This window comes from Coccomyxa subellipsoidea (genome assembly GCF_000258705.1).
Source record: "Coccomyxa subellipsoidea C-169, whole genome shotgun sequence".
NCBI classification, from domain to species: Eukaryota; Viridiplantae; Chlorophyta; class Trebouxiophyceae; family Coccomyxaceae; genus Coccomyxa; species Coccomyxa subellipsoidea.
This window is the reverse complement of record NW_005178031.1, coordinates 1279008-1303999: the sequence shown is the minus strand read 5'-3', so window position 1 is coordinate 1303999 and position 24992 is coordinate 1279008. Positions and strand designations below refer to the sequence as shown.

General features: G+C 51.1%; 6 protein-coding genes across 6 annotated transcripts; 2 read left to right on the top strand and 4 right to left on the bottom strand.

Annotated features, from left to right (window-relative positions):
* Positions 1–720: 720 nt before the first annotated feature.
* On the bottom strand, positions 721–5895 carry COCSUDRAFT_43257 (cytochrome P450; the record flags this gene model as incomplete). The annotated part of the gene is made up of 14 exons (XM_005646047.1): positions 721–831; positions 1081–1206; positions 1509–1691; positions 2113–2277; positions 2729–2879; positions 3433–3534; positions 3776–3843; positions 3878–3903; positions 4248–4356; positions 4497–4596; positions 4717–4826; positions 5151–5261; positions 5377–5466; positions 5818–5895. The coding sequence occupies 14 exons, from the start codon at positions 5893–5895 to the stop codon at positions 721–723; spliced, it is 1530 nt and encodes a 509-aa protein (XP_005646104.1).
* Positions 5896–9277: 3382 nt separating this feature from the next.
* Positions 9278–14207, top strand: COCSUDRAFT_17595 (hypothetical protein; the record flags this gene model as incomplete). The annotated part of the gene is made up of 13 exons (XM_005646046.1): positions 9278–9428; positions 9502–9647; positions 9759–9905; positions 10047–10227; positions 10365–10540; positions 10756–10902; positions 11133–11379; positions 11667–11887; positions 12303–12407; positions 12721–12856; positions 13188–13387; positions 13612–13726; positions 13954–14207. 13 exons carry the CDS (start codon positions 9278–9280, stop codon positions 14205–14207), a joined length of 2226 nt encoding a protein of 741 aa, XP_005646103.1.
* A 570-nt stretch (positions 14208–14777) lies between these two features.
* Positions 14778–18431, bottom strand: COCSUDRAFT_24706 (UV excision repair protein Rad23). Its single transcript, XM_005646045.1, has 10 exons — positions 18250–18431; positions 18053–18136; positions 17894–17968; positions 17706–17777; positions 17525–17571; positions 17304–17418; positions 16836–17084; positions 16334–16462; positions 16075–16155; positions 14778–15594 (listed from the first exon to the last, which is right to left on the bottom strand). Exons 1-10 carry the CDS (start codon positions 18322–18324, stop codon positions 15373–15375), a joined length of 1149 nt encoding a protein of 382 aa, XP_005646102.1. The 5' UTR covers positions 18325–18431; the 3' UTR covers positions 14778–15372.
* A 420-nt stretch (positions 18432–18851) lies between these two features.
* Positions 18852–19603, top strand: COCSUDRAFT_54021 (hypothetical protein). Its single transcript, XM_005646044.1, has 3 exons — positions 18852–18966; positions 19059–19259; positions 19383–19603. The coding sequence occupies exons 1-3, from the start codon at positions 18856–18858 to the stop codon at positions 19500–19502; spliced, it is 432 nt and encodes a 143-aa protein (XP_005646101.1). The 5' UTR covers positions 18852–18855; the 3' UTR covers positions 19503–19603.
* Positions 19604–19781: 178 nt separating this feature from the next.
* COCSUDRAFT_37348 (hypothetical protein) lies at positions 19782–21493 on the bottom strand (the record flags this gene model as incomplete). Its single annotated transcript, XM_005646043.1, has 7 exons — positions 19782–19857; positions 20068–20168; positions 20325–20558; positions 20632–20770; positions 20896–21005; positions 21117–21293; positions 21458–21493. 7 exons carry the CDS (start codon positions 21491–21493, stop codon positions 19782–19784), a joined length of 873 nt encoding a protein of 290 aa, XP_005646100.1.
* Positions 21494–22725: 1232 nt separating this feature from the next.
* On the bottom strand, positions 22726–24714 carry COCSUDRAFT_54020 (hypothetical protein). Its single transcript, XM_005646042.1, has 6 exons — positions 24566–24714; positions 24355–24396; positions 24211–24249; positions 23594–23678; positions 23312–23379; positions 22726–23201 (listed from the first exon to the last, which is right to left on the bottom strand). The coding sequence occupies exons 1-6, from the start codon at positions 24631–24633 to the stop codon at positions 23171–23173; spliced, it is 333 nt and encodes a 110-aa protein (XP_005646099.1). The 5' UTR covers positions 24634–24714; the 3' UTR covers positions 22726–23170.
* Between the last annotated feature and the right edge of the window lie 278 nt (positions 24715–24992).

Sequence of the window (24992 nt, the reverse complement as noted above, 5' to 3'; positions counted from 1 at the left end):
ATAATCCAAGATTTAAAACAAATGCAAAGTATACGCTGTAAGTCTTCCAGTGTGATACAGCAAAATACTATACTAAGCAGTGCACTTGCGACCAATTTGCAACGTTTCATATTTATAAAACATTGCCCCTCAAGAGCCTCATCGTAAGCAGAGACAGATCACATTGAGCACCAAAGAAGAGTGGCCTACAACATTCAAGCAAAGATGTACACACATTAAAAGTCCCCACTCAATCCATTGATCAAGGCGTTGGACTGGGGAGAGATTGCCCCAGACATGCAACAGTGCACATTGTTTTAATTAAAGCCACTGAGACATGACTGCTGCCTGCTAGTATCAAGCGACAGCCAAAATCAGGCAAAAAAAATTCTTTTATGCGCGTAGATCTCAATCGGTATGTGCTGCAGACAGCAATCAAGAGACTGCATGCACAGGAGCTTCATTCGGCCAAGATCTAAAAGCCGGCAAAGCCGCCACAACAAACAGTGCACGAGGCGCCTTTGGCATCCAGCCTTTATTTGTTAATGTGCTTGAGCCCCAAAAATCCCCGTAAACCAACTCAACAAGTGGAGGATGCATATACTTTGCGGAGGTGCAACAGACACATGAGGTGCTTTGCAGGTATCCTAACCTGCTAGGTAGCTTGCTTTGTGTGCGCCGCAGACTTGCCATTAGTCATGGAAGGCTGGTTCATACTTTAAAATTCTGGGCATCCCTGGCTCAGGTGTTGGCATGGTTTGCTCGAGGGATGCAGTGCATCATGAGACCCTTCTCGGGCGCCAGAGTGATGTTGTAGCACTCAGACATCCGCACGCCCTCCACCCCACCCATCTGCTCAGCAAAGGCACTTGTGTCATTCCCCTTTTCCATCAGCGTTCATGCTGCACGTTGCATGCATGCCTCCCACAAGCCTGTAAATTTTCCTGTTGTGCTGCACGGCCTACATGCAAATTTTGAGAGGTCCTGGCCAGGATAGCAAGGCATGTTTTGCTCGCTTGGAGACCATCCGGATAGGATACATGTCTCTTTTACAAGCCTGTGTTAGTATGCAGGATATTAGCAATCGCGGCGGGGCAGTACCTCGTCTGCCAGCTTGAAGCGGAAGGTTGACAGGAGCGAGGCGATGGAGGCTTGCAGGTTGACCCTGGCCAGGGGCATGCCAATGCACTGCCTGTTGCCCTCGCCATAAGGGAACCACCTCTTCACCTGATCCACATCGCACGAGCACCTAAATCACAATCAGAGCAAGTGCCCCGTGCCAGAAACAAATGGCTTGCTCTCACACGCATGGCTGCCTTCCACCTTACAGCCACCCCCTAAAGTGATCACCATTGCAAAGGCATTCACACCCTCAGGGATGACCACAAGAAACTGCTCAGCACCAGAAACAAGGAGCGTCCTCTCACATGCATGGCTGCCATCCTTGCGACGTCGACCCCATTTGAGCTGCTTGAGGATGACTACAGATGTCCAGAAAACACCAGGGCGATAGGCAATAAGGATCTCACCTTGTGCTCCTGCCTGTGGGCTGCACGCGAATCTGCGACGATGTGGCCGTTTGAGGAGTTAACGGTGGTCTTGCCGTTGCCAGGCTTGTCGGCTGCGAAGATGTCTGCCGGCCCGGTCGGCACGTATCTGGACTTGGGATCCACCGGGCGCACATACTCGCAGTTGGGGTCCAGCCACCGCTCCTGCACAACATTTATGGTCTGTCATGACATGCTATTTCTGCCAAGAGGCTGCAGACAAACTGCAGTCAAAGGCTGCCAAAATCCTACCCCTTGATAGACTCGCCAAATCCAAGCAAGGATTTTTTTGGTCCCACCAAATTGAGGAAGGTGCATCAGCTGAGAATATAATATCCCCAGTTGACCTGCAAGATCCTCCTTTACAATGTTCTGCAATTCTTCACAAGCCAAGCAGCCTCTACAGAGCATGTTCTCAATGCAAATTGGCTGTCCCAGAGCCACTTCTTTGCCAGGGCATGCGGTGATTGTGACTGGCCAATTTAGGCTGAAAAGAGGCGCATGGGAGTGCAGCACTTATGAGGGACGACTTACGAAAAGTATCTGGGGGCCTGGGGAAGAGGTAGGGTAGGTAATAAGCGCGTACCGGCAGGAAATCAGCTGCTCGTTCCCAGTGGCGCTCTGTGGAGTGCGTGGCCATGATGTGGACAATGAAGAAGGCGCCCTTGGGGATGACATAACCGCCCACGCGCTGATCACACATGGCCTTGCGGAATATCATGGGCACCACCGGGTACAGTCGCATGCTCTCCTGTGGTAGAACCACAGAGTCATTGCTATTTTTATTTTTATTTTTATTTGTTCCTGCAGGAGGCAACCTGTGTCTGCAGACAACCTGCAGAATTAGGATGCCACAAATCCTACCCATTTGATGGACTCGTAAAATGAAAGCAAGACGCTAATTAGCGCGACACATGCTAACAACACAGATGGCATGGTGGCATTGATCAATTGTTCTGAAGGCAGCAATGCCGACAGTGCAGCCAAGGGTTCACTGGCATGCTGCAAGAAACACCCACTCGTTCCAAGGCTATGGCTGAAGTGATAGTTCACACTGTAGCATGAACCTCCATGAAGCCTTTAGCCTCGTTTGCATCGGCCCTGCAACCTTTACCGAAAGGGACTGCCATGACAGAAGACAGTGCATGCAACTTCAATTCAAGACTGCCAGACGTGGCAACCAAGCAGTAGCTAACACGCACCTTGATGCAGCAGGAGAGGTAGGTGAGCTTGCTGAGGTCAGCGTACTCCAGTGGCCGCGGGCTGGGCAGCTGCGGGGACGCCAGCAGCTGCAGACTCTCCAGCTCTGCCAGCACCTTAGCCTCCACCTCCGAGTGCTGTGAGATCAGGTACCTGTGTTCCAGCACCACATTCTGAACCCCCTCAAACTACAAGGGAAATGAAGATTGCAGTGGATTCTCTGCGCCCAGAAGATTTTTCCCAGAAAATTTTTAGTTAGGCCAGATGCAGGCACATTTGGGAGTCATGCCAGCAGCAGCGCATGTCCATGCTAAGAGCCAGGGGTCTCTTTCTCCTGGGCAATCACAGCATTGGCAAGGGGAGATGGCAAAAACAACGGGAGATATCTCATAAAGGAGGATGGAAACTCACAGGGTCCAGGCCATGGTGTGGCCGGTCGTCTCGACCCCTGTGCGCAAATAACTCAGCGTCAGTAGACGCCAATTTATATTCAAAGTCCGATGGCACGTCATGTCGTGGGTTGGCTCATGGGCCTGCAATGAAGTAGGCGCCAATTTAAAACTCGCATATCAGTTCACCGCTGATGTCACAGCATGTGCCATGGGCGCGCCTTCAAAGAGATGTCACATTCCAAAATGCAAATGTCACTTCACTGACTGACGTGAGAGGCATTGTTGGGGGCGCGCCTGCGAAAAAGAAGATTGACATTTCGCTCCAGATGCGCACGTCCGGGATTGGCTGCCCCTTGTCGTCCCTTGTGCGCATCAGATGAGCCGCGATTGAATTGTCCTCCTCAGCTGGGGAGCCCCTGAAGCCACCATTACTAATGATTACTGATTATTTCCTTCAGTCTCGAGGTACCAGCATGATTCCATGCCTGTATCAACAAGTGACAGCCTGCCTACAGCACGTGCAGAAAGCAAGCAGCATCGTGATGCAATATGGGCCCTTACAGTTGTATACCCAAGTATTTTCTCTGCCGGTCAGGCTGGCAGTAGATCAGACATGCAAGACCGGTCCCTGCAAAGCAATTGCAGGATGCAGCACACCTGGCCTGCACCTCCTGCAGGAGGTCCTTGAAGATGCTCAGCAGGCTCACCTTGCTCTGCTGGTGCTTCTGCCATAACTGCATCACACACCCACTTGCTCACCTCTGCCTGGTAGGCAAGCATGCGCCCTCAACAGCAACAGAGGGAAACTTTTCTTCACCTAAAGAAGTGTCATCATCAACCGCACTATGGTGCTGCCAAGAGGCAAGGTACATCTCCAGGCAAGCCATGGGTGGAAGACGTAAGCATTTGAATTGAACTGTGTTCCCTGCGCAATGGCTTGCCTGGGTGTAAGGGATGCGCGAGTAAGGTTTCCTGGTCCTTTCAACCGCGCTCTTCATGGCTGCACATTGAGCACACAAGCATTCTCAGTCCTCATACCCACGCTGCTGGCAGCCTCAACACATCGCATTCCGATTTTTCCTGATCATTGTGCCAACGTTCTTGCAGTGAATCTTGGAGGCCCATTCACCGTTTTTGAGTGCCATGCAGGCCTTGGCGCCAGAGCCCTTCCACAGGTCTTTTGTGGCTTCGTAGTCTTTGGAGAATCCGAACTCCCCAATCACGTCGAATGCCTGGTTCTGCAGAGCGCACCAGACTGCTGATAAGACCTCATGGCAACCGCACGGCTCTGCGCATGCTGACCTAAGTTTTTTCGCATAGAAATAAAAAAAGAAGGAAAGTACAGAACAAAAAGGGAAGAGAAGCATGAAGCGCACACCTGCACCACTGCATCCAAGTCAAGGGGCTTGGCAGCTCCATATGCCTTGACGGCGGTGACCAGGCGCTTTGACATGTTTCTGCTGACCTCAAAAGCTGCCCTGTACACGCCAGATCTTTCCCTCAGCAAAAAGCTTGCCTGAAAGGCATCGAGAAGCTCTGCAGGACTGCAGAATTTCACCAGAGCAAATGACATTGCGGGTCAGCTGGCAGCGGCGGACCTGAGGTTGTTGACTGTGAAGGCTCGCGATGTCCCCTTCCTGACAATCTTCCAGTAGGGGTCTGCGTTTGTGGTGGAGATGAGAGATGGTGTTGGAGGGTCTGCGGTGCCCTGCACAAGCACCAATGTTATAATTATTATCATCATAAGGTATTGCTGCCAGAGGCAAGGCGCGTCTCACAGACAAGCTGCAGCTGCCACACGTCCTCTTCCTTGATAAACTTGCCAGATAAGCAAGCAAAGACTCAAATGGCCATAGGCATGGTGCTCAGTATCCATACCGGCCCCTGCCAGCCGGGACCAAAGAAATGAACGACTTCTTTGAATGGGATCATGGACAACAGGAGAACACAGGATCCTCTTATTTCCCTTCATGACGTGTGCACTGCAGCTGCTCAAGCAACAACACGAGTGTGCTGGGTTTCCAACCCGCACCTCATCCATCATCTTGTAGAACTGCGGCTCTGTCGGCTTGTCAATCATGTGAGGGGTCTTCGTGCGGTCCAAGACTTCTGCTGCTAGGTGTGGGTCTGAGATAACGACCACCTGCGCCGCAATTTGAGTGAGCGCGCAGCAAACCTAGGGCTGCTGAGCACAATAGCTGAATGAACAGTGTCCAAGGTTGAGCTGCAAAGCGGGAGCTGGCTTGCGAGGCTCTCACGTTGAGATGCACAATCTGGGTGAAATAGATTCCCCCATGCTTTGCGGCGTGCTCAATGCCGCACTTGTGTGTGTCCTTCCTTGTCAGGTCCTGCACCCAACATTAAGGACGAAAATTCTCAAGATGGCCACCTGTATGACAGCACTTCTTGCCCTGATGCCAGGCCCACGGCAACCCCAAAATCAGTCTGCAGAAAGGCATTGCTCCCCAAGATGCAAAAAAGAACATGACTTCTATAGGAACAAGGTCGGCTTACTCTGAGTGCTGGTTTTGCCCAGGGGATTCCTTGCCTCCACAGGCTGAAGAATACTGCCAGGAATCGGTAAAGAAATAGTAACACCTGCCCAAAACGTGCAGAGTTTAACCAGCACGAACATCGAAATCACTTCAAACAAGATTTAGTCCGTCAAGGACTCGGCGACGTGCCCCACACGGGGGTACCTTGATGGCGGCGTAAAGAGCGACGCTGACGATTAGAGCCTGTATTACGCTCTGCATGACCATGATCTGCATGACCATGGGTCACATCGATTGCTAGACTTCCTTGTCTACTTCACGCTTGTATATAAGCAGGCGATTTCAGAATTGTGACTGCTGGCATCGACCACGACTGCTGTACTGGAACCTGGGACGAGTACTACTACGTAGTACGCTGCATGCACTGCCCGACCTCGGTGCCTTGCTGTTTGTACTGGAAGCTCCCAATTTGTTGACAAATACAGCCAGCCTCTTGCCACGCCCGCCTGCTCGGTAGGTGCTCCCGTTTGTGCACGCGCTGAAGTACAGTCCAAGGAAAGCTTTAAAGGTAATTTCCAGCTGGCCAAGATTCAAAACTTGAATTCGCAGCTATTCTCAAGATTTATATCCTAGCCAGATGCTCCTGGGACCAAGACCAGCTTCCAATTTGATTGAGGAATTAGGCATTCGCTGCACATCAGCGGCTAGGATTGCATCCCACAATGTTGCATGTTGCATGCATGAGAGATTCAATGGAATCTTTGCAAGAAGCGATATATCCAGAGTCAAATCCATCAAGGATTTCAGCACTGAGGTTTGTGCGACTCTGTTTTATGTCGTTCGGGGGGTGACTGTGCCTGGTGCATGCATGAACATCCCTGAGGTGATCAACCTTGATCTGAGAGTTGTCTAGACCTTGCGTTTCATTTGGACACTGTGGGTTTTGCTAAGACAAGGACAAGCAGATTGCTGCTGAGCTGAGGCATTGGCCAGGAGCACTGTCCTGGGGCTTTGTCCCTGGCTGCCAGTGGCGGCCGCGCCCTGATGGAGATGTCTACAGCAGAAGCATTCAAATGGTGCATAGTGGGACCCACATCGAGACACGCAGACATGTGTATATGCGTGCAGGCGCTGCCATTGACTTGAGTACTTCCACCTCTGCTTGATGGTCAGACTTCAGGTGCTAGAAGAGGTCCTTCTCATGAGGAGCTTTGAAATAAGACGGCAGCACAGAGTTCAGCTACATTCTTGCTTGCTGCGGCTGAGCTTCTGGTAGACTGTCTGATTGTTTTCTCCAGCGCAGTGTTGTTGAGGTCACAGGGCGTTCAGAAGAGATAGTCTCTCGACATGCTGATAAGGCCAGACTTCCTGAAACTTGATTGGGGCATATCCGCCAGACTGTAAAACGTGAGCAGAATGAGGTGCCTGGCCATGCATGGCCCAGGACTGGGTCCACCCAAAATATTCACCCTATTCCCTCCCTTAATCTTGGCGTGTTCCGGAACCAGGTCGAAGCTCCCTGCGTTTTGAAGTCTTACACCGAGAATCTTTTACTGGACTTCAGGGATTGAGAGAAAGGTTGCCAACAGCACTATCACGACCATCGTATGGCCTGGTAAAGCTCCTAATCTCATCGACCATCACACGATCTAGAATGCGCGCATCGCTTCTGATTCTCTTTGTAGAGCGTGTAAAATGCAACTAAATAAAATTTTGTATTTTGGATCAGGGAAGCAAGTAAATCTGGGCCCGCCAGCACGCAAGAGCCTCTCTTGCAGGGTTCTGACAAAGAGGGAGAGCCAGCGTTGGGGTCAGTGATCTCTTCAACGTCAATCATTTTGCATTTTAGAGATGTTGTTGCAGTATGTTGTAGGAACCCATAAGTGAACAGTGGTGGCGGAGCAGTGTTTTTTCCTTCACGTCACTTGTTTCCTGGGATGTTGCAGCCTCAGTAGGGCATGCCATAGCTATGTGACAGAGATGGGCACCACAGTCCTCTTTGGGTATTAGCTGTTCGAAGAGACGCCTCAATTCAAAGAACTTCCTCGCAGGGTTCCAGTCCCAAGCGAGCAGAGACATTCTGTGTGGAGGGGCACCACTTGGCAAGGTGAGCCTGTTGACCTGATACTGCATATGATGAGCTCGAAAGGGTTGGACGGACATTTTTGTAACTCAAAATGAATGCAGAAGAGGTGCAGGTGGTGAAGCTGTTGTTTATGCAATCTGTGCAGGCTGCCCTCTTCCTCTGGCCTGCTGCTCCCCGTTATGCTGCTCAGTTTGGCAGTGGGACATTACTGAGCAGAGGATTGACCTCACACGTACGCACCCCGTCTTCAGATGCCTGTGCAACTTTACGTCAAAAACTGCGTTCGTGGATACTCATTCCTTGAAATAGCTGTGCGTTGTCACTTCAGATGGATGCTGCGGTAGCAACATGGAAACGATTGACTTGAGGAGAGTCGTTGAGATTCACTTCCACCGCAGCCTCATTCAGCTCTGCTTTAATCGCGGCACGGTATGACCAGGCTCCCTGACTTAAGCTCAGGAAAGCTTTTATGTGCCCTCTCTGCATTTGTTTGCTTGCATGCACGTGCTGAGCAGGCTGTATCCTGACAGCAGCTGTGGTGCAACCACAGATCACTATTCACAGCGACCATGCTGAATATCCTGACCTGAAGCTAACGACCTTTGGGACGAGAACGATCTTTGAAAGGCTTAGAGAGGTGAGACACCTGTACTACAGAATTGTTGAATGGGCCGATCAATTGTCAGATCTGCATCCCCATCTGCCCCATCATTTTTGTCTGCTCTTTCGGCTGAGAGTGATTGCAAGACTTACAAGGCAGTGCGAGCATGTGTTGAGTGCTCTTTGCTAATGCCCCAGCTCCTTCTGCTGCTGCTGCAGCTGTGCTTGATTGACAGGATGTGTGCCTACAGGCATGGACTCGAGCTCGCATAGCGACTGCTATCGATCACCAGCATGACGGGCATCATCAAGTGTAATGGAGCGCCAGGTGTTGCAGGAGCATCGGCTGTTCTTGGTGCTGCAAGCCTGATAACGCATAATGTTCAAGTTTAGACCTACCAGCTCTTGATCAGCTGCAGCGGCTGCGCTTGCCCAGCAAGCACACCGAATGTACTCTATTACTCTCAGAGCCAGGCAATTTAAAGAATGTCCTGCACTCACTTGCGAGAAAGCAAGAAGAAACACAATGTGTCAGCTCCAAACTTGTGAGGTCTCTTATGAGGTCTGTTTAGAGTCTGCAATGGTAAAGTCTCAATGTCTTAATTCGTTTCAGCTTCGACGTGAAGGAGCAGCGTGAGAGTTGGTGCGCCTTGTGCAAGCAAAGAGGCATTTCGCGTAAGAGCTTGAATAGGCAAGTGTACTAGTAGGAACTTGTAACTTGACATTAAAATGACAAACAATGAGATCACCAGTGTTTAGTCTGGTCCAGCAAGTGAAAATATATATCTGAGGAGATCATGCTGACAACATGCTCATATGAGTCTGACCCATGGGCACGTGCCAGTTGTCAAAGAGAAGCGTAGAAGATCCGCAGAGGGATCGAGCGCAATTTAAAGTTTACTTCTGAAAACACTTCGAGGGTCATGATCTTTCCCAGGACACTGTGATTGTATATAGACTGTTAGGAACATGCCCACAATGGCAGAGCAGAAATCCTTGGAAGGTGCAAACACCGATGATCCTGAGATTGCCCATCTTCTTGTAGCTGTGATAGAAAACAGAGCCAAGGAAGTTGGCATTGCCGTCTTTGATCCAGTGCAGGTCTCCCTGCGCCTGCTTCAATTCATAGGTGAGCCTTGTTCTCCCTCGCAACTTTGCACGAGTAAAGAGTCTCATTTAATGGATGATCGCTGTGTATGCAGAGTCCTCCAGAACGTACACAACCAGCTTGAGCATCCTTCGAGCCTACATTCCTTCCCAGCTCATCGTTGTTGGATCAAACCAAGAAACACTGAGCTCAGGAATCAACAAAGCTGCACGACCTTTCCATCAGGTTCCGATGTCAAGGGTGAAAGCTCCTCTGCTCACTGAATTTACCATTTAGAGTTGCTTCAGGCTATGCCATGGGCACGATCTTGCAAGAAAACGAAGTGCCTCAGGACTGCTTGGGGTGATGCAGACATGCTTTGACGATACTAAGGGCAGCCTTGCAGTCAGTCACTGCGCATCAGAGGCGACTCGAGCAGACCTTGAAGGCACTGCGCTGCGCAGCAACTACTACCTTGCCCTGGGAGCAGCAGGAGCCCTTTTGCATTTCCTGGAACAGGTTTTAAGTGCTTCACATCTCGCATGCGTGACTTGCTTCCTCGCCATTTTCTTTGCTTGCCCAAGATGTGGACTCTCCTGAAGCTGGAAGAGTTTGTGAGAAGGCCATGACAGCTGAATTGAAGGCATGCATTGCGCGCAGGAGCAGCACACGGTGCTGGCGGGAGGCACGCTGCATGTGATGTATGTGAGCCCGACCTCATACATGCACATTGACATTGCCACCGTACGGGCACTGGAGCTCATCAAGCCGATGAAGGCGCCCACTCAGGGATCCAGGGGCGGGAGCCTGTTCTGGTGGCTCAACCACACCAAGACCAGATGTGGCACTCAGCTGCTGAAGGCATGCCCTTGGCAGTTGAACCTGTGGATCAACGCCGGGCGTGTGTCATGGAACTAGCCAGCCTGCCTTCAATGCAGTGAATTATTGCATGCTTGGGTTCAAGCATGCATGATGGAGCTCCAAATGTCATGTTGCTGCAGGCGAATTTATTGCAGCCTCTGACAGACATAGGCACCATCCAGCTGCGCTATAATGTTGTGGAAGAGCTGCTGGGCTCAGATGACCTGGCCTGCAGCATTGGGCACTGCCTCGCCAGCCTACCTAACAACCTGGACAAGTTGTGCAGCGGCCTGGTAACATCCTCTTCATTATTTTTACGCTGTTCTTTAAACTGCAATTATTATTAATACAGGTCAGCAATCCAAAGCTAAAAGCCATAGGGCATACACGCAAATCGCCTGCAGCCACGTCTGCGGGGCCAACAAAAGTCTCCGAATGCACCCGGCTGAAATCACCTTGCGACTGATCAATAGACAACCATTAGTGACCTCACATTTGCGACATTCAGGCGTTTTGGCCATCGGCTCCAGGCAAAGACCCAGTGCAGCGCATAGCCAGCTTGGTGCAGAGCGTGATCCTGCTGAGAGAGGCGCTGACAGCCCTTCCCAGCTTGGCTGATGCTCTGGAGCCAGCCAAGAGCGAGCTGCTCAAAGCGGTGACCAAGCCTCTCTCTCTCTGCATCTGCACCTCCCACAATCTGCCTGCGCATGCCTGCTACATCCCGGGAATGGCACTCAACAATAACATTGAAAGAGGTTCACACCACTCGTGACACTGTTAATGAGACAACTCAAACCAGGGAGAACGCAAGACATACAAGGGAGTGCGAGCGCCAGGAAATGAGGAAGGGCTGCCTCGCAATTTGATTTGTGTCCTGCCCTGCAGGTACGCGCAAACGCCTCGCACCCAGTCTTTGCAGAGCTGCTGCAAGTCATCGATGCTGCCCTGGACAGCGATGTGTCATCGAGCAAGGCAGCCTTTGTCAACCGCACGCAGCAGTGCTTCGCTGTGAAGAGCGGTGTCGACAGCTTCCTTGACCTGGCGCGCACATCTTTCTGCCGCATCTCAGAAGAGATCCACGAGCTGGCTGCCAAGTACAGAGAGACCCACGGCATCGTATCCCTCAAGGCAGGTCCCAGTTGCCCTCCTCTCTCTTCCGTAATTGTATTTGAGAGGCCTGCAGTGCCGAGCTTTAAGCTCAAGCAGTTGACTTACAATGCATGTAGATGAGTGAGAATGTCTTGACCAAGTAAGTACGCTGCAGGCTGTCAGAGGCCCTGCATTTATGGCTGCAGATGCCCTGCATGCATGCCCTGTGGCCCCTGGCTTTGACTCGGCCAATCTTAATAAGAGAAATGATGCATAGCAAACAATGTTGCACTGTAAGAATGATGCATAATATGAGCGATGCATGGTGAGCGCAGTTGCAGTATGCAGCCAAGCGGGGCTTCTACCTGATGGCGCAGCGGCCGGGCGCGAAGACAAAGGAGGGGACCGTGCCTCCGCTGCCCAGGAAGTTCGTACAGTTGGAGGGTGGCACGCGCAACAGAGTGACCATTGCCTGTACCACCGCAGAACTGAATGCCCTGAACGCCCGCCTGAAGGACGCCACCAACGACTGCATGATCATCACCCAGCAGGTCAGCCCAGGGCGTTCCCATGTGCTGGAATTTTAGAAAGCATCATGCTCCATCTGATGCAGACATGCACGGCACAATTTTCCATCTGTCCTTCAGTTCTGGGACCGTTATCCTCCATCTTGTGCAGAGCTGCACAGTGCAATCCTTTGACCAAATCAACCAAGAACCGATGGGCTTTCAGCTCAACAATTGAACATCCCCGATGTGTAAAGATTGAAGTAATGCAGATCAGCTCTAGAGGGCAGGCAGTGCGGCGCTGAGTGTCAAGCTGTCACACTGCATGCACTCTTGAGGTGCATGCAGTCTTGATTCCTAATGTCTGCGCTGTTGGGTGCATGCAGCGTTGATTACTAATGTATGCGCTGTGGGTGCGAGCACTGTTGTTACTAATGCATGCGCTGTGGGGTGGGTGCAGATCTTGGAGGGGACGGTCAGCACTGCCTGCCAGCGCCTCTCCATGATGCATCGCCTCATCGACAGCGTGGCACTCCTCGACATGCTCGCATCCTTTGCACTTGCGGTTGGCACCTGTGCATATCTCATATCAACTCCTCACCCCCTCCTTTTGCATCTGCAAATGTGGAATCTGGACTTTAAGGTGCCAGCTTGACATGTTGAACATGGAAGCACCTGTTCGCAAAGACAGGATGCAAAGACAGGCCTGGCGCGATCATGGGGGCACTCGGTCTTTTGAATATGCAAGTTGACCGATACTGCACTAAATATATATGTGCACAATGTGCGCATAAATGGTGGAAAGTACGTATTACAGGAAGCAAATGACGCCAGTTGCACATTGTAGGCTGACATCACTTTTTGTGCTGCGTGGCCAGATTAGTCAATCGGACGGCAATTATGTGCGGCCGCAGCTGACAGAGCATGGCCCCATGGCTATTGTGGAGGGGCGGCACCCCCTGGTGGAACAGCTGATGGACACCGAGTACCAAGCCAATGACACATACCTTGCCGGTGCGCTTCCCACTTCCTCCATTCCCTTTGCTTTAACAACAGCAGCGCAACAGATGAGCCAAAAATGCATGCCATGACAAGACATCACCTGATCAGGATGCCGGCTTTCTAGTGGCTTTGGATGCATTCTACATGGCATCTTGATAGCGCAGCTGGATATATATTTAAGCTTACATATTTGCCCACGGTTGAATGGGTTTTGCTTCGGTCTGTGAGTCCATCCAGGGGTGGGAGTTGATGCAGCCTTTACATGCAGCATGTCTGCAAACGCTTGCCTCTGGCAGGAACAGATTGCAAAGTAGAATCGTTGTTTGCTGTGTCCCCTGTGCAGAGAGTTCCAGCTTCTATGTGATCACGGGGCCAAACATGGCGGGGAAGACCACATACCTGCGCCAGGTGGCGCTGATCACAATCCTGGCGCACATGGGCTGCCATGTGCCTGCCAGGCTGGCATCCCTGCGCCCAGTGGACGGGCTGCTGACTCGCATCGGCACATCTGACAGCATCGAGAACAACTCCAGCAGCTTCATGGTCGAGATGCAGGCGCGAACAGAAGCTACCCTCCTCAATGCATGTGCATGGGCTAAGTTACTTCACCCACAGTGAGCATATTGAACCAGAGACAGCACTAGCCAAAATGATTCAGATGCAACGGAGACATTTCTACCCAACACGATTACTTTGATCAGAGGTAGGACTGCACTACCCTATACTGTTAATCTACACCAGAGAGAGTACCAAGCGATCGGAAGTAGTCATGCTGGACAGTATTTAGCTGGTGGCTGCAGGAGACCGCTCACATCATTGGCCATGCCACCGACCGCAGCCTAGTGCTCATTGATGAGCTGGGGAGGGCCACATCCACAGCAGGTAGCTCTCAAACCCTCTTTGTATGACATAGGATTCTTCCACAACATGCATTTGCAGCCAGCCAATAGGCAATGAATCAGGCATGTTGTGTGCAGCCCTTATTAACCCAGCAGGGGTAGATCTGCCCGTTTGTGCCCCGAGACAGCAGCTGTGCTCATGAGCTCAGGCTGCACCACTGGGCAGGTATCCCTTATGTGAATTGAAAGCGCCTGATTCGAATGCTGCAGACGGGGTCGCGATAGCATGGGCGATCTCAGAGCACTTGATCGGCGTGGGCGCCTTCACCCTGTTTGCAACGCACTTCTCCCCTCTCGGGGAGCTGGCTGAAATGTACCCCAGCTGCAAGCAGTGGCACTTTGGGGTGGACACTGGGGAGCAGAGGCTGCAGTACGGCCACAAGCTGCTGCCAGGACAGGCCGCTGTCCTGCACTATGGCCTCCTGATGGCTCCCGCTGTAAGTGAATCTTCTCAATTTCATTGAAATCTCTTGCATGCTTGACTCAGCTCTGCCTCAGTTGTGCTTGGATGAGACGGTTGAGATTATTGCAGTAAGTATTGCAATGAATCTGAAATTGGTGATTTGTGGCGTGACAGGTGGGGCTGCCAGATAGCATCACACAAGAGGCCAGACGGATTGCCGAGGCAGTTGAGGCGGCCGATGCAAGCTTGCACACTGGGGCCGCAGCACGCCATGCCACAAAGATGCACAAAGGTGTGTGTTTTGGTGCACGAGCGCTCCACTAAGTGACATTGCTTCTGCACTGTTTCCCAGGATAGGTTAGGACATGCTTTCCCGTGAACCCAATGTGATCACAGGCACCTGCACATGTGGAGCACAGAAAGAAAAGGTCAATGGTGAGTGCGATATATCTATGAATATATTGCTGAGGAGTGTGTGGTGTGCAGTGTACTCTTTGGCACATCGCATCACTTGCGTGGCGCATGCACACCAGCAAAATCCCGAGAAGACGGATGTGAGGAAGCAACTGGGCCTCCTGAAGCAAGAGGCAAAGGGTCTGATGCGCGAGCTGTAATGCAAAGGAAAAGAATTATGCAAAAGACGGGCCTTTACATGAAACGCACACATGGCGTGTTCGCCGCAAATAAACGCTAGAGCGCAATCCCTCGAAACTTCCTGCCATGGCGGCAAGGCACCTAACACTGACAAAGAACTTACAGCGCCTGCAGCCTGAGACATGCACCACTGTCCAAGAAACCCAATGCATTGATAATCCAGCAGCTTGTGTCTGCTCCTTGAACATTCTGTCGTGCTATCAAGCTTCCTGCAATCACCTAAACACGTGCTTCCTGTGGAGAACCTCCCCGAGCATTCTTCCCCCGTCCTTCACATGATACTTGCCTCCGCACATGCGCACACAGGAAGCTTGTTGTACGTGGAAGACCACCCAAAGAATGCCAACCCGCTTCCTTTAAACTTAAAACTTGCATAGGCGCAAGCGCAAACACAGGTCTACTCCTCGTCCCTGGGAGAACACCCGTAAAAGTCACCCCTTCCCTGGCCTTCTATATGCACCGACGCATGCACGCGCATGAAGCTACCACTCGTCCACAACACAAGTCCGTCAGCCGCATCCTGCGCCCTGACACCTGCACCGCACGTGCATGCATGCGCAGACGCGATGCGGCTACTCGTCCATGGCGCTGTCGAAGAGGAAGTTTGCGGCGAGGGTCTCGTCGCGCTCGCAGAGCAGGAAGGCCTCAATGCAGCGGTTGCGGTCAAATCCCAGCGTCTCCAACCGCTGGATGGCTGCCTGCTCCTCCTCCGTCAGGTGCACCGCCACTGCACCCGGCGGCAGCGCTGCAAACAGCAACAGCCGCACAGTCAGCCAAAACATGATAACGCTCGGCTCTGCACAACCAATAAGTAAGGCATTAGCCTCTTGTTGGCCAAACACATCTTGGAAGACCCCAGATGGAAATGTCAAAGTAGCCAAATGCGTCTGAATTGCTTGTGCCTGACTTCTGAAGGATTGGAGAAATGACAAGGACATGCTGAAACACTTTGATGGAGGCATGGTAACAACATGATAAACTCCTTGGATTGGAGGCACTATAGCACCATTGAAGCTGCACACCCATGTTCACATTTACATGTGCCTGATGCTACCATGTGACCTGGGCGGCTAGATCGCCTTTCAGTAACCCAAGGCACTTGATCAGAAACGCAGCAGCAGGGGTGCTTCTGAATGGGCAGGCAAAGTGGCCAACGAGAAAGAGTGGAATTGATAGGGCGACTCACGTCCCTCGCCCTGGGCGGGGCCGGCCATGCCGGCGGCCTGGAACTGCGCGATCTGCTGGGACACCTCCTGCGCCTGCTCGGGCGGCACCGGCTCGTTGATGATGCGCAGGAACTCCTGCTGGTTCGCATTGATCAGCGTCAGCAGCTCCGGGTTCTGCTTGCCCAGCTCCTGCACCAGCATGATGGGCACATTCAGGAACACAAAGCAACGAGGTCTTGTGCAGCATGCTCCATGTCCAAGTGAGGTGAATACTCTGCAGATGTGCCTTATGTCAGCCATCTGGCAGTCCTATTGGCAAATGGTTGAAGCTGTGGACAAAGAAGAGTACAGGGACAGGCTGACATACCTGCAGCATGGGCTGGAGAATCATGGGGTTGCTCTGCACAATCTGCCTCAGGGCGATGAACTGGGGGTTGGAGCGCAGGAAGTCCAGGGGCCCTGCCGCGCCGCCTGCTCCCCCAGCGCCAGCTGGAGCCTGTTGCATGCACACACAATTTCCATTAATCATCCCCACCTATCCGGACAACGTGAAACGAGTGGACATTTGACTGATAGGTGTACCGAAAGTGATCTGGTGCATACCCTATCATCTGGTATTGGAAGAAAGTACTGGACGCCTCTCTATCACAATGTGCCTTGTCAATTGCATATCGCAATACTGCCAGGAAAAGACACACCAACTGTGTAAACAGATTCTGGTCCGGACATGGTAATCGGTCAATCATGGGACTGGAACTGACAAAATCCATGTTGTTCTTCCTGTATCTGGTGGGTACAGTACTCTATACTGTCTGCATATGAGAGACGGTGGGGCTTGCATGTGCTGCAGGACAAATTGAATTTTTTACCTGGGGGGCGAACATGTCAAGGGGTTGAGCGTTGGGGCCGCTGGCGGGGCCGCCGCCAGTGGCCGGTGTGCCGGCGGCTGGCGCGGCCGACACGGCGCCGGCGGCGGGGGATGCGCCTGGCGCGGGGGCGGGGGCCTCGACGTTGTTGGGAATGCCCGTCATGAGGTACTCCACCGCGCGGTCGGGGTTGTTGAAGGCCGCGCGCATTGCGCGGACCACCTCCTCGCGGTCAAAGCCCATCTCCACAATCTGCACACATGCAAGCAAAGATATCAGATATCGCAGTTCTGCCTATTTTTTGTCTCGAGTATTGTCCATGTCTGAACAACGGTGAAACATGCACAGCAGCAGCAGGAGCAGGAGCAGCATCAGCACAAGTCCACATACAGTATTTTCACTAGCAGGAGATAGTTGTGCAAAAAAGATTGTCAAGGACTTTGTCAGAAGAGAGGGTGCTTGCAGGCGCACCCCAGCGATGGTGGATTCCAATTGGGTGCCCATCAGGAGGGAGTTGGAGTTCAGGTCGCCGGCTGCAGCTCCGGCGGCGGGTGCAGCTGCCGCTGCAGCTGGGACCGCTGCAGCCCTGCATCAAATGGCAAGCGGTTTTAGCAGGAAATTAGCAGCCAGCAATGTAAGAAATCAGCAGTAAGGGACATGGCAGACTTGGAGCGGCATGATGGACTGCGCACCTCGGCTGCTGTGCAGGCACTTCGGCTGCTGGAGCTGTGGGTGCAGCCTGCGCAACAAATGTCATCCTCAGCATATATAATACTTCTAGGTATTGTCCATTTTCATGTATATCATGCAGCATCAACAAGACGTTGTACACTAGCTGCCCTCTCAGATGATGGTCCGCCAACAAGGGCTCACCTCAGCAGGAGCAGGTGCTGTGGTTGTTGGCGCTGCAGGTTCCTCCTTCTTTGGTGAAGCAGCTTTTCTTGCCTAAGAAAGCGACAAACATTACTCACGTTATGTATGAAAGGATGCACCACAATGCATTGCAATAGACTTGCTCAAGTGGCTGTGAATATGGCACACAGAGTTCGACGAAAACACACCCTCTGGATCATGACCACCACGAAGTTCTCGTGCGTAATTTTGTTTTCTTCCAAAGTAGTGTCGTCTTTCAGCACCTGCAAACAAGGTCACCTTATCGTAAATGACAAAGTCAGGGAGGTTCATGACAGCAGCAAGGAAACGATCAGAAAGCTGCACACCTTGCCCTGGTAGATGATGACTTGATTGGCTGCAGGGAAATCGGCCCCTTGCACACCTTCAATCTTCTGCTTCACATTTTCAATCTGCAGCACAGCACACAAGTACCCTGAGTTGGCTCTGAATCGGATACCTCAATCAACCGGTATACCGTCGACCCTCGTAGCTCAGAAACTGCTCAACAGCACCAATTCCCTACCTTGTCAGAAGAGTCGAGTTCCAACTCGAACTTGTTGCCCTGCACAGTCTTGAAGGTGACCTTCACAGGAGCCATGGCTCCCAAGTTTCAGAGCGCTAGATACGGTCCACCGCTACTCAAAACGGATCAATATCACCAAAATGTGTTGTTTTATCTGTGCCATTGGCATGCTCCCAGGACAGACCGCCCAATGTTGTTCTTCACTGCATTGCTGTGCAGCAGAAGAGCAGTGCGACCACGACCGTGGCGGGGCGTTCCTGGTCAGCCATGTCTTCTCGATGTCTTCCTAGATGTGTTCCTTTCATGATCCCCGGGAACGCCATGCTAATGTGATGACGGGAGATGCGGAAATACAAAAGTCACTGGGAAAGGTGGACAGATGCTTCCTTGAGGATTCGAACATCAGATCGATGCCGATGCTTTGAAAGATCTGGGAGATGACATGCGTACATCCTAGCCTAGTCTGCTTATTAATTAAGCGTTTCCGTTAGATTGGTTTTGCAGCTGACGCTACAGTGCGTTCTTGGCGAGTGTGCGCATACTGAGAATCCCTTCAAGTGGTGAGATGGGTTGACCTGAGTCTGAATCTGTAAATAGGATCTAGAAATGTCTGCACAAAAGATCGAAGCAGAATTGACAACTTTGACCGAAAATTTCGCCAACCTTGTGCGCTCTGCTCGCATAAATGAAGACACTGATGACACAAAAAAGTCACAGGTGTGGCTCTCAAAAATGTGTTCTTTGGATGTCAATCATTATTCAGCAGCCAGTAATGGTAGCAATGATGACGAAACTGGCTTAAATTGCAGGTCCCAGGAGAAATCCTTGAGGTTCTTGCAGAAAAGGTGGTGTATGCAGCTCAACAGCTGCTGCGGTCAACAGCAGAGCTGAAGCGAAGAGCATTCCTGGCCAGCGGTGGACAGGGGCTCAGCCCAGAGAAAGTATTCCAGGATACAGCAATCCCTGTGAAGCCTAGTGACTTTCAGGCAGAAGTTGAACAGACCTTGCAGGTGGGTGCCTTTCGTCCTTATGCATCTGGTCTTCAAGCCAATGACACAGCACTAGCAAGTGGCACCGGACTGGTTGATTTTGCCAATGTGACTCAGTGTGTGCCATGCATTTGTCTTGTGCAGGAGCTTGGAACAATCTCTGTGGCTGCTACAGAAGGTGGTATGGAAGACGACAGCGATCTTGCCTCTCTGTACAACATGACAATGGAGCTGTCAGGCGCAAGACACAGGGATAAAGACTAGCGATACAGACTGATGCAATTACAGGCTGTATTCAAGCTGTTTGCACCCACAATTGAACACCTGCACCAAATGCTAATACGCTGTAAGCTGGAAGTCGATTATGACTGGTCAACAATAGTCAATGTGCAGGTTGCAACATATTGCAACATTTACTTGAACCTTCATTTAAGATGTCTCTTTGTCATGGGTACATTATCACATTTGTAACAGCCATTACCGCTGAGGGGTCCCGTCATTCCTGATTTCTTGACGCTTGAAGTGACTCTCCACTGCCGATCTTCACGTAGACGATGTCAAATCTCCTCGGGCCATTGCGAGACGTTGCTGCCTCTGCTGATACTTAATGATAGTATACCTGGACAGCCACCGGGTCAGTCAGTGCTGATCAGCTGCAATTGTGACCCTTTGTTTGTGCATACGTGCGCAATCTGCACAGACTGACCAAGGGAAACTTTAAAAAACATTTTTTTTTGTAAATTTAGAGATTTTGTCCTCTGCAGCATGATATCACAGGGAATTTATATCCAAATCAAAAATAAGCTGATCAGCAGATAGAAGTTCTTACCATGTACCACCGAATGTGTTGATGACAATCCCCATCACATTCAAGGTGTGGAACTCCACACCGCCAAGCAGGAAGAATCCCAAGACCGTGGCCACTGCTCCCTGCAGTACTGGTGGGCATTGGCATGTCGAATTACAGTAGACATTACACAAGCCTCAAATTGCATGCTCCTCTGAGCGTTCTGCAGTGCATCTACTGTCTAAATTCAGGGTTGTGCAATCTGACTATTGTTCTGCATTAGTCAGACAACAACCCACCTTCAGTACTCCAACGATAGTGGTTGTCAATGCAGAGTTGCTCATTGTGCAAAGGAACATGCTCCAATTTAGCAGCATGCCAAAAAGACTAAAGACTAGGAACAATGCAACCAAAGCAATGCCGCCCAACTGAGTCTCTGCTCGACCCAATGCAGGGCCGATCTGAACAGCCTCCCCGCTTATCAAGATCACCTGCATGGCAGACCATAGAATTATGAGCAATTTCCTGGTTGCCTGCAGGTTTGTCTCTGTAAATTATCCAAATAAGCATGCTTCTGTGAAGCCTGAGCATGTTATGTGCACTCACCAGTACAAGGAAGGGCAAGGACAGTAAGGCATTGTAGTAAAGCAATTCTGTAGTGCCCACTCCTTTCTCAGCTCCTGACTGCTCCACAAGAATGAGGTACGTTGCTTGCAAAGCGCAGCTCAACAGGGCAAAGATGTACCTGGCATGTATCCAGATAATCAGTCTGCATAGTCAGAGAACCCTAGTCTGTAAGTCTGTGTTTGTGTGAAATTATCTGTCGAGACGCCTGTCTCATGGTGCAATCAGAAGTCATGTGGGCCGCACCCTTTCAGGTCGAAACTGAAGTCCCCAATGCCGGCCACAACACACCCAGCGACAACCAGACAGACAGAGGCAGTGATGTCCCGTGGCGGTGCCTTCTTAGTTTGCACAGCCTACAGTGCATGGATCAGCTCTTCGGCTCATTTGGGCTGGGACTTCTGCATGATGCTGCGAGTAAAGAGAGTCAACCCTTTCAATCAAGGAAGGAAAATGAAGACACGCACCCGAGCTACAAGTACAATGACAGGTGTGAGCCGCTTGAGCGTGTTGTACATAGGAATGTTCAAGTTCTGGAGGCCCATCAGGGCAAATGCCACATTGCTGACATACAGGATTGTCACCGGTGCCAAAGACCAGGCACGCTGCCAATTCACCGCCGTGAATTGGACCATTTTCATTGCCTGTGCAGCACAGCCGTCGCTCAATACTTTGGACCCTTGCCGGTGTTCTTGAAGACACCATTCATGGGCAGCTGAAATTTGCACTGCAGGTGTAGGTTCTGGCGTCTTCTGCATAACTGACACTGGTACATTGCAGCCAGTCTGGTGATGAGGGGTGCGCCCACCCGGAGGCTCATTACGGTGAGAACCACGGCGGTCATCTGGAAGAACAGCAGTGTGTTCGCCAGGCCAAATACCTGCGCCGGCGGGTACACTTCAGCGGTGCAATTCTGCCCAGGCGTGGATAACCCAGCAGCGTGAACAAGGATATTTCTCCGATGCAGGGGTGATTGATTATTTATCCTGCAGGGTGGAATGGCACCTGTAGCGTCAGCTTGTTCACAAAGTTCATGGACACTGCCGCGCCGCCATACAGGAAGGCAGATCCCAGCCCCAGAGCCGCACTGACCGGGTGACTGGGTTGTGACTTGCCGTTTCTCTGCAGGTTCTCCCACAGCAAGCTCTGTCATATGCATGCATGCATGGCGCTCCTCCTCTTGGAAACTTATGAAAAGAAATGTTGCATGAGTCGGTAAGAATAATGGCGCTTCTAATGACCCACCACTGCCAGGAATTCCTGGATCATGCAGCTGGTGCGAGCGCATACCTCCTGGGAGAGCAAGGCAGTCTTTTCGGCATGGCTGGCGCTGTCTCCCATCGATACCCCGATATCTCAGGTACACGTTGGCAGCATAGAGGCATTCGATGGCACAAGACCTGTCTTGAGGCAGAGTATAGGTCTAAGGCTGTCTTCTCAGAACCCCAGCATTAAACAGACCTGTTGGTGGTAGAGAAGGGGATTGGCACGAGTTGCAATGAAGCAAATGTCCATTTATAATCGCAAGATTTTACAAATTATTGATAAATCATAGAGAGCAGATCGTGAGACTTACACTCACCACTTCCTGAGATCGAAATTTTCTAAAACACTGTTCTTTCGCCTTTGGATGTGTTAAATTGCGATGTCCTGCTGTAACGACCACCCAAAATCCACTGAGGGATCCCCTTTCACCCCTATGATATGAAGAAAATCACATCTAAGGCTACCCTACACAACTGCCACGGGATGACAGAGTTTCCCTTCGTAGTGCAGTGAAGCTACAGCATTGAAATATTTCAGTGGCAATGTAATGCTGGCGTTGTGAAATTTGTGAAGTCTTGTGCTAGCCTGGCCAGTAGCAGGTAGACGCTGGGTAGTGAGATTCATGTAAACAGGCCATGATTGTCTGAGGACACCAGAAGCAGAAGGCCTGGTCAAAGACAATTGGCCTTCGAGGAGCAGTGCGATTCCTTTTGCTTAGCACGGTAACTAATGCACTATGGCATGATTCAGACTTCCCTCAGAGACTATTGCTAACGGTCCTGCCAGGATCAGTGATCAAGACTCCATATCGAATCTGGGAGTTGCAGTTACAAGTTGATCAGCTTCATGTAGCGCAACAGAAACTTGTTCAGGATACTCAACAACTCTGCTGTTTCCAAAGTTTGCTGTAAATTCCATGTACATGCCACAGAGTAACAGACACCACGAGTATGTCCCAATCAATTCCGGCTAGTCAATTATTGTTCAACAGCGCTCTGCAGCAGAGCATAAATGGTACAATTGGTGTACCAGGGTTCTGACAACAGACACCTCATTGCAATTCGAAAGCAGCCATGGAAGCTCCAACTATGACAAGGCTATAGCTATTGTACAGTGGCTGTTATTAATGTGATGGACAGAGAAGTGGCCTTCTCAGCGCGCCCTGCACTCCCAAAATAATATTCTGAGACAGCGCGAAGCCCAAGAGTCTGTTGTGGAGCTGATGAAAGCAGACTTGTGACCTCAGGCTAGTGACTCAGTCGGATCGGGTGCTTCGGACCGGAGACCTGTACAGTTGTGCAGCAAACCAAGGCTCAGGTAACTGAAGTCATCCTGTTCAGAACAGATCCCAACATGGTAAAACATGCCCTGAAGATAATAGGATTAAGGAGTCTACCTGGAGCGAGAGGGTGATGGTGTGTACATCTCCTCAGGAAGCTTCCACCCGAAGAACTTGAAGTCGTCCTGCACGCCAGGATGCCGATAAGGACAACAAGATATAAGATATATCATTTAGATCAACATCTGCGCTTCTGCATTGTCCTGCAATTGGCTGTTCAGTTTGGATGGGCAGGCTAAAAAGCACTGACACACATCGGTGAGCACCTTCGATGTAGGATTGGGCATACTAAACAAAACCCCACCATGAGGAACTGCAAAGATCATCAGCCTCACATACCTTGGTGGCATAGTCAATCTTCCACTTCCGCCCGTCCACCGAGATGCCATCCATTTTCTTCCATGCGTACTCAGCATCTCCAGCCCTGCAAGCATAGAAGTGGAAAAATTAGCACAGATTGCTAGGTCGGCCAACTCGTCACTCTTTGGCGCCCTCCTTCCAGGTCACGTAATCACTTGCTTGTACAAGGCCTGACAAACATGTCCTCTACCAAATGATGCAATTTTCCTACGCAACTCGAGCTGCTGGGAAGAACCCACAGGCACCGCCATTTGCAGCCTGATGACAAACGCAAAAAGCAAGACACAAATACAGGGACAAGTACATTGCATGGAGTCATGCTAGGTGTGGTGGTCAAAACAGTAGAGATGAAAACCTTCACGGATTGAGGCTGACTGGTAGCCCTGACCGTCAGGACGCAGGGTAAGTGTGGCACATTGTGGCACACCCTGAAATCAAGCAAGGTGGTATGTTGTGCATACTGTCGCTGGCAAGAATATTCCATGCAAGGTGCATTGCCCTCAAGAGATGAACCTTCTAGCGTGAGCAAGCAGCAGGTCTCTTTGGCATTCCAGACAAGTGGGCTGAGCACCATCAGGAGAAGGAACCGAACGCACTTGCGCATCTCCACCAACGCTGACCTCGTCTTGTAGTCCCTGTAGCGCAACAACCCGCAATCAGTTGGGAGTTGCAAGCAGCTGCATGTCAGCTTCTATTCGAAGAGCTTCTAGAAATACAGGCGTCCTGCGCGCGAGCTTCACCTCTCCACTTCATAGACTGGGCCTGCGTACTCAAACTCTCGCCTGCGCACACACGGTAGGGTAAAGGTCTCGCAATTCACGGATTGGCAGCAGTCCTCTCATCACGACGAGGAGCCACCTTGGACGATATGCCCCACACGCTAGCGGAAATCGGCTCCGTCAAGGTGAACAATATTTCAGCAAGGTCATTCTGGCAGGAGACGAGGCTTACTTCACGTCACTACTTCTCGTGACGGACGACAAGTTCTCGACGTGAAGAACAAACCGCGACCGTGCCATGGAGATGTTTCTTAAGATGGGAAGTCAAAGCGGTTCCTGGAAGAGCTTTCGGAGCGAGGGTACACGCTTCTTGATGACTGCAGACGATTTGAGTGCCCTTTTGGCGATCTGTGGCCATCGCAACCAATATAGATATTCAAGGACCTCTGATTACAAAACCTCAAGGGTGGGGAGAGGGTAAGCATTGATCATCAAATTCGCAGGACATTCGTCTGGAGTTGCAGCAAGTAATGCAAAAGTCTACCTTGTAAATTTCTTAAATGCAGGCGCATGTCAGGCTCAGGTCGCATTGCTTGCCAAATGGTGTTAATTGGCATCTTCGCATTCCTGGCATCCCGACATGTCCAGCACACAGAGCG

What these genes read in the sequence shown, in the direction of transcription:
- COCSUDRAFT_54020 (XM_005646042.1), bottom strand. Translation starts at nt 24,633, where the DNA reads ATGGCACGGTCGCGGTTTGTTCTTCACGTCGAGAACTTGTCGTCCGTC. An exon ending in ACGAGAAGTAGTGACGTGAA is followed by an intron (nt 24,397 to 24,565) that starts GTAAGCCTCGTC and finishes GTGTGTGCGCAG; the next exon opens with GCGAGAGTTTGAGTACGCAG. An exon ending in CCAGTCTATGAAGTGGAGAG is followed by an intron (nt 24,250 to 24,354) that starts GTGAAGCTCGCG and finishes GTTGCGCTACAG; the next exon opens with GGACTACAAGACGAGGTCAG.
- COCSUDRAFT_54021 (XM_005646044.1), top strand. Translation starts at nt 18,856, where the DNA reads ATGTCTGCACAAAAGATCGAAGCAGAATTGACAACTTTGACCGAAAAT. An exon ending in ATGACACAAAAAAGTCACAG is followed by an intron (nt 18,967 to 19,058) that starts GTGTGGCTCTCA and finishes CTTAAATTGCAG; the next exon opens with GTCCCAGGAGAAATCCTTGA. An exon ending in AAGTTGAACAGACCTTGCAG is followed by an intron (nt 19,260 to 19,382) that starts GTGGGTGCCTTT and finishes TGTCTTGTGCAG; the next exon opens with GAGCTTGGAACAATCTCTGT.
- COCSUDRAFT_24706 (XM_005646045.1), bottom strand. Translation starts at nt 18,324, where the DNA reads ATGGCTCCTGTGAAGGTCACCTTCAAGACTGTGCAGGGCAACAAGTTC. An exon ending in CAGCACCTGCTCCTGCTGAG is followed by an intron (nt 17,572 to 17,705) that starts GTGAGCCCTTGT and finishes TTTGTTGCGCAG; the next exon opens with GCTGCACCCACAGCTCCAGC. An exon ending in TGCGCATCATCAACGAGCCG is followed by an intron (nt 15,595 to 16,074) that starts GTGCCGCCCGAG and finishes GGTTGTGCAGAG; the next exon opens with CCGAGCGTTATCATGTTTTG.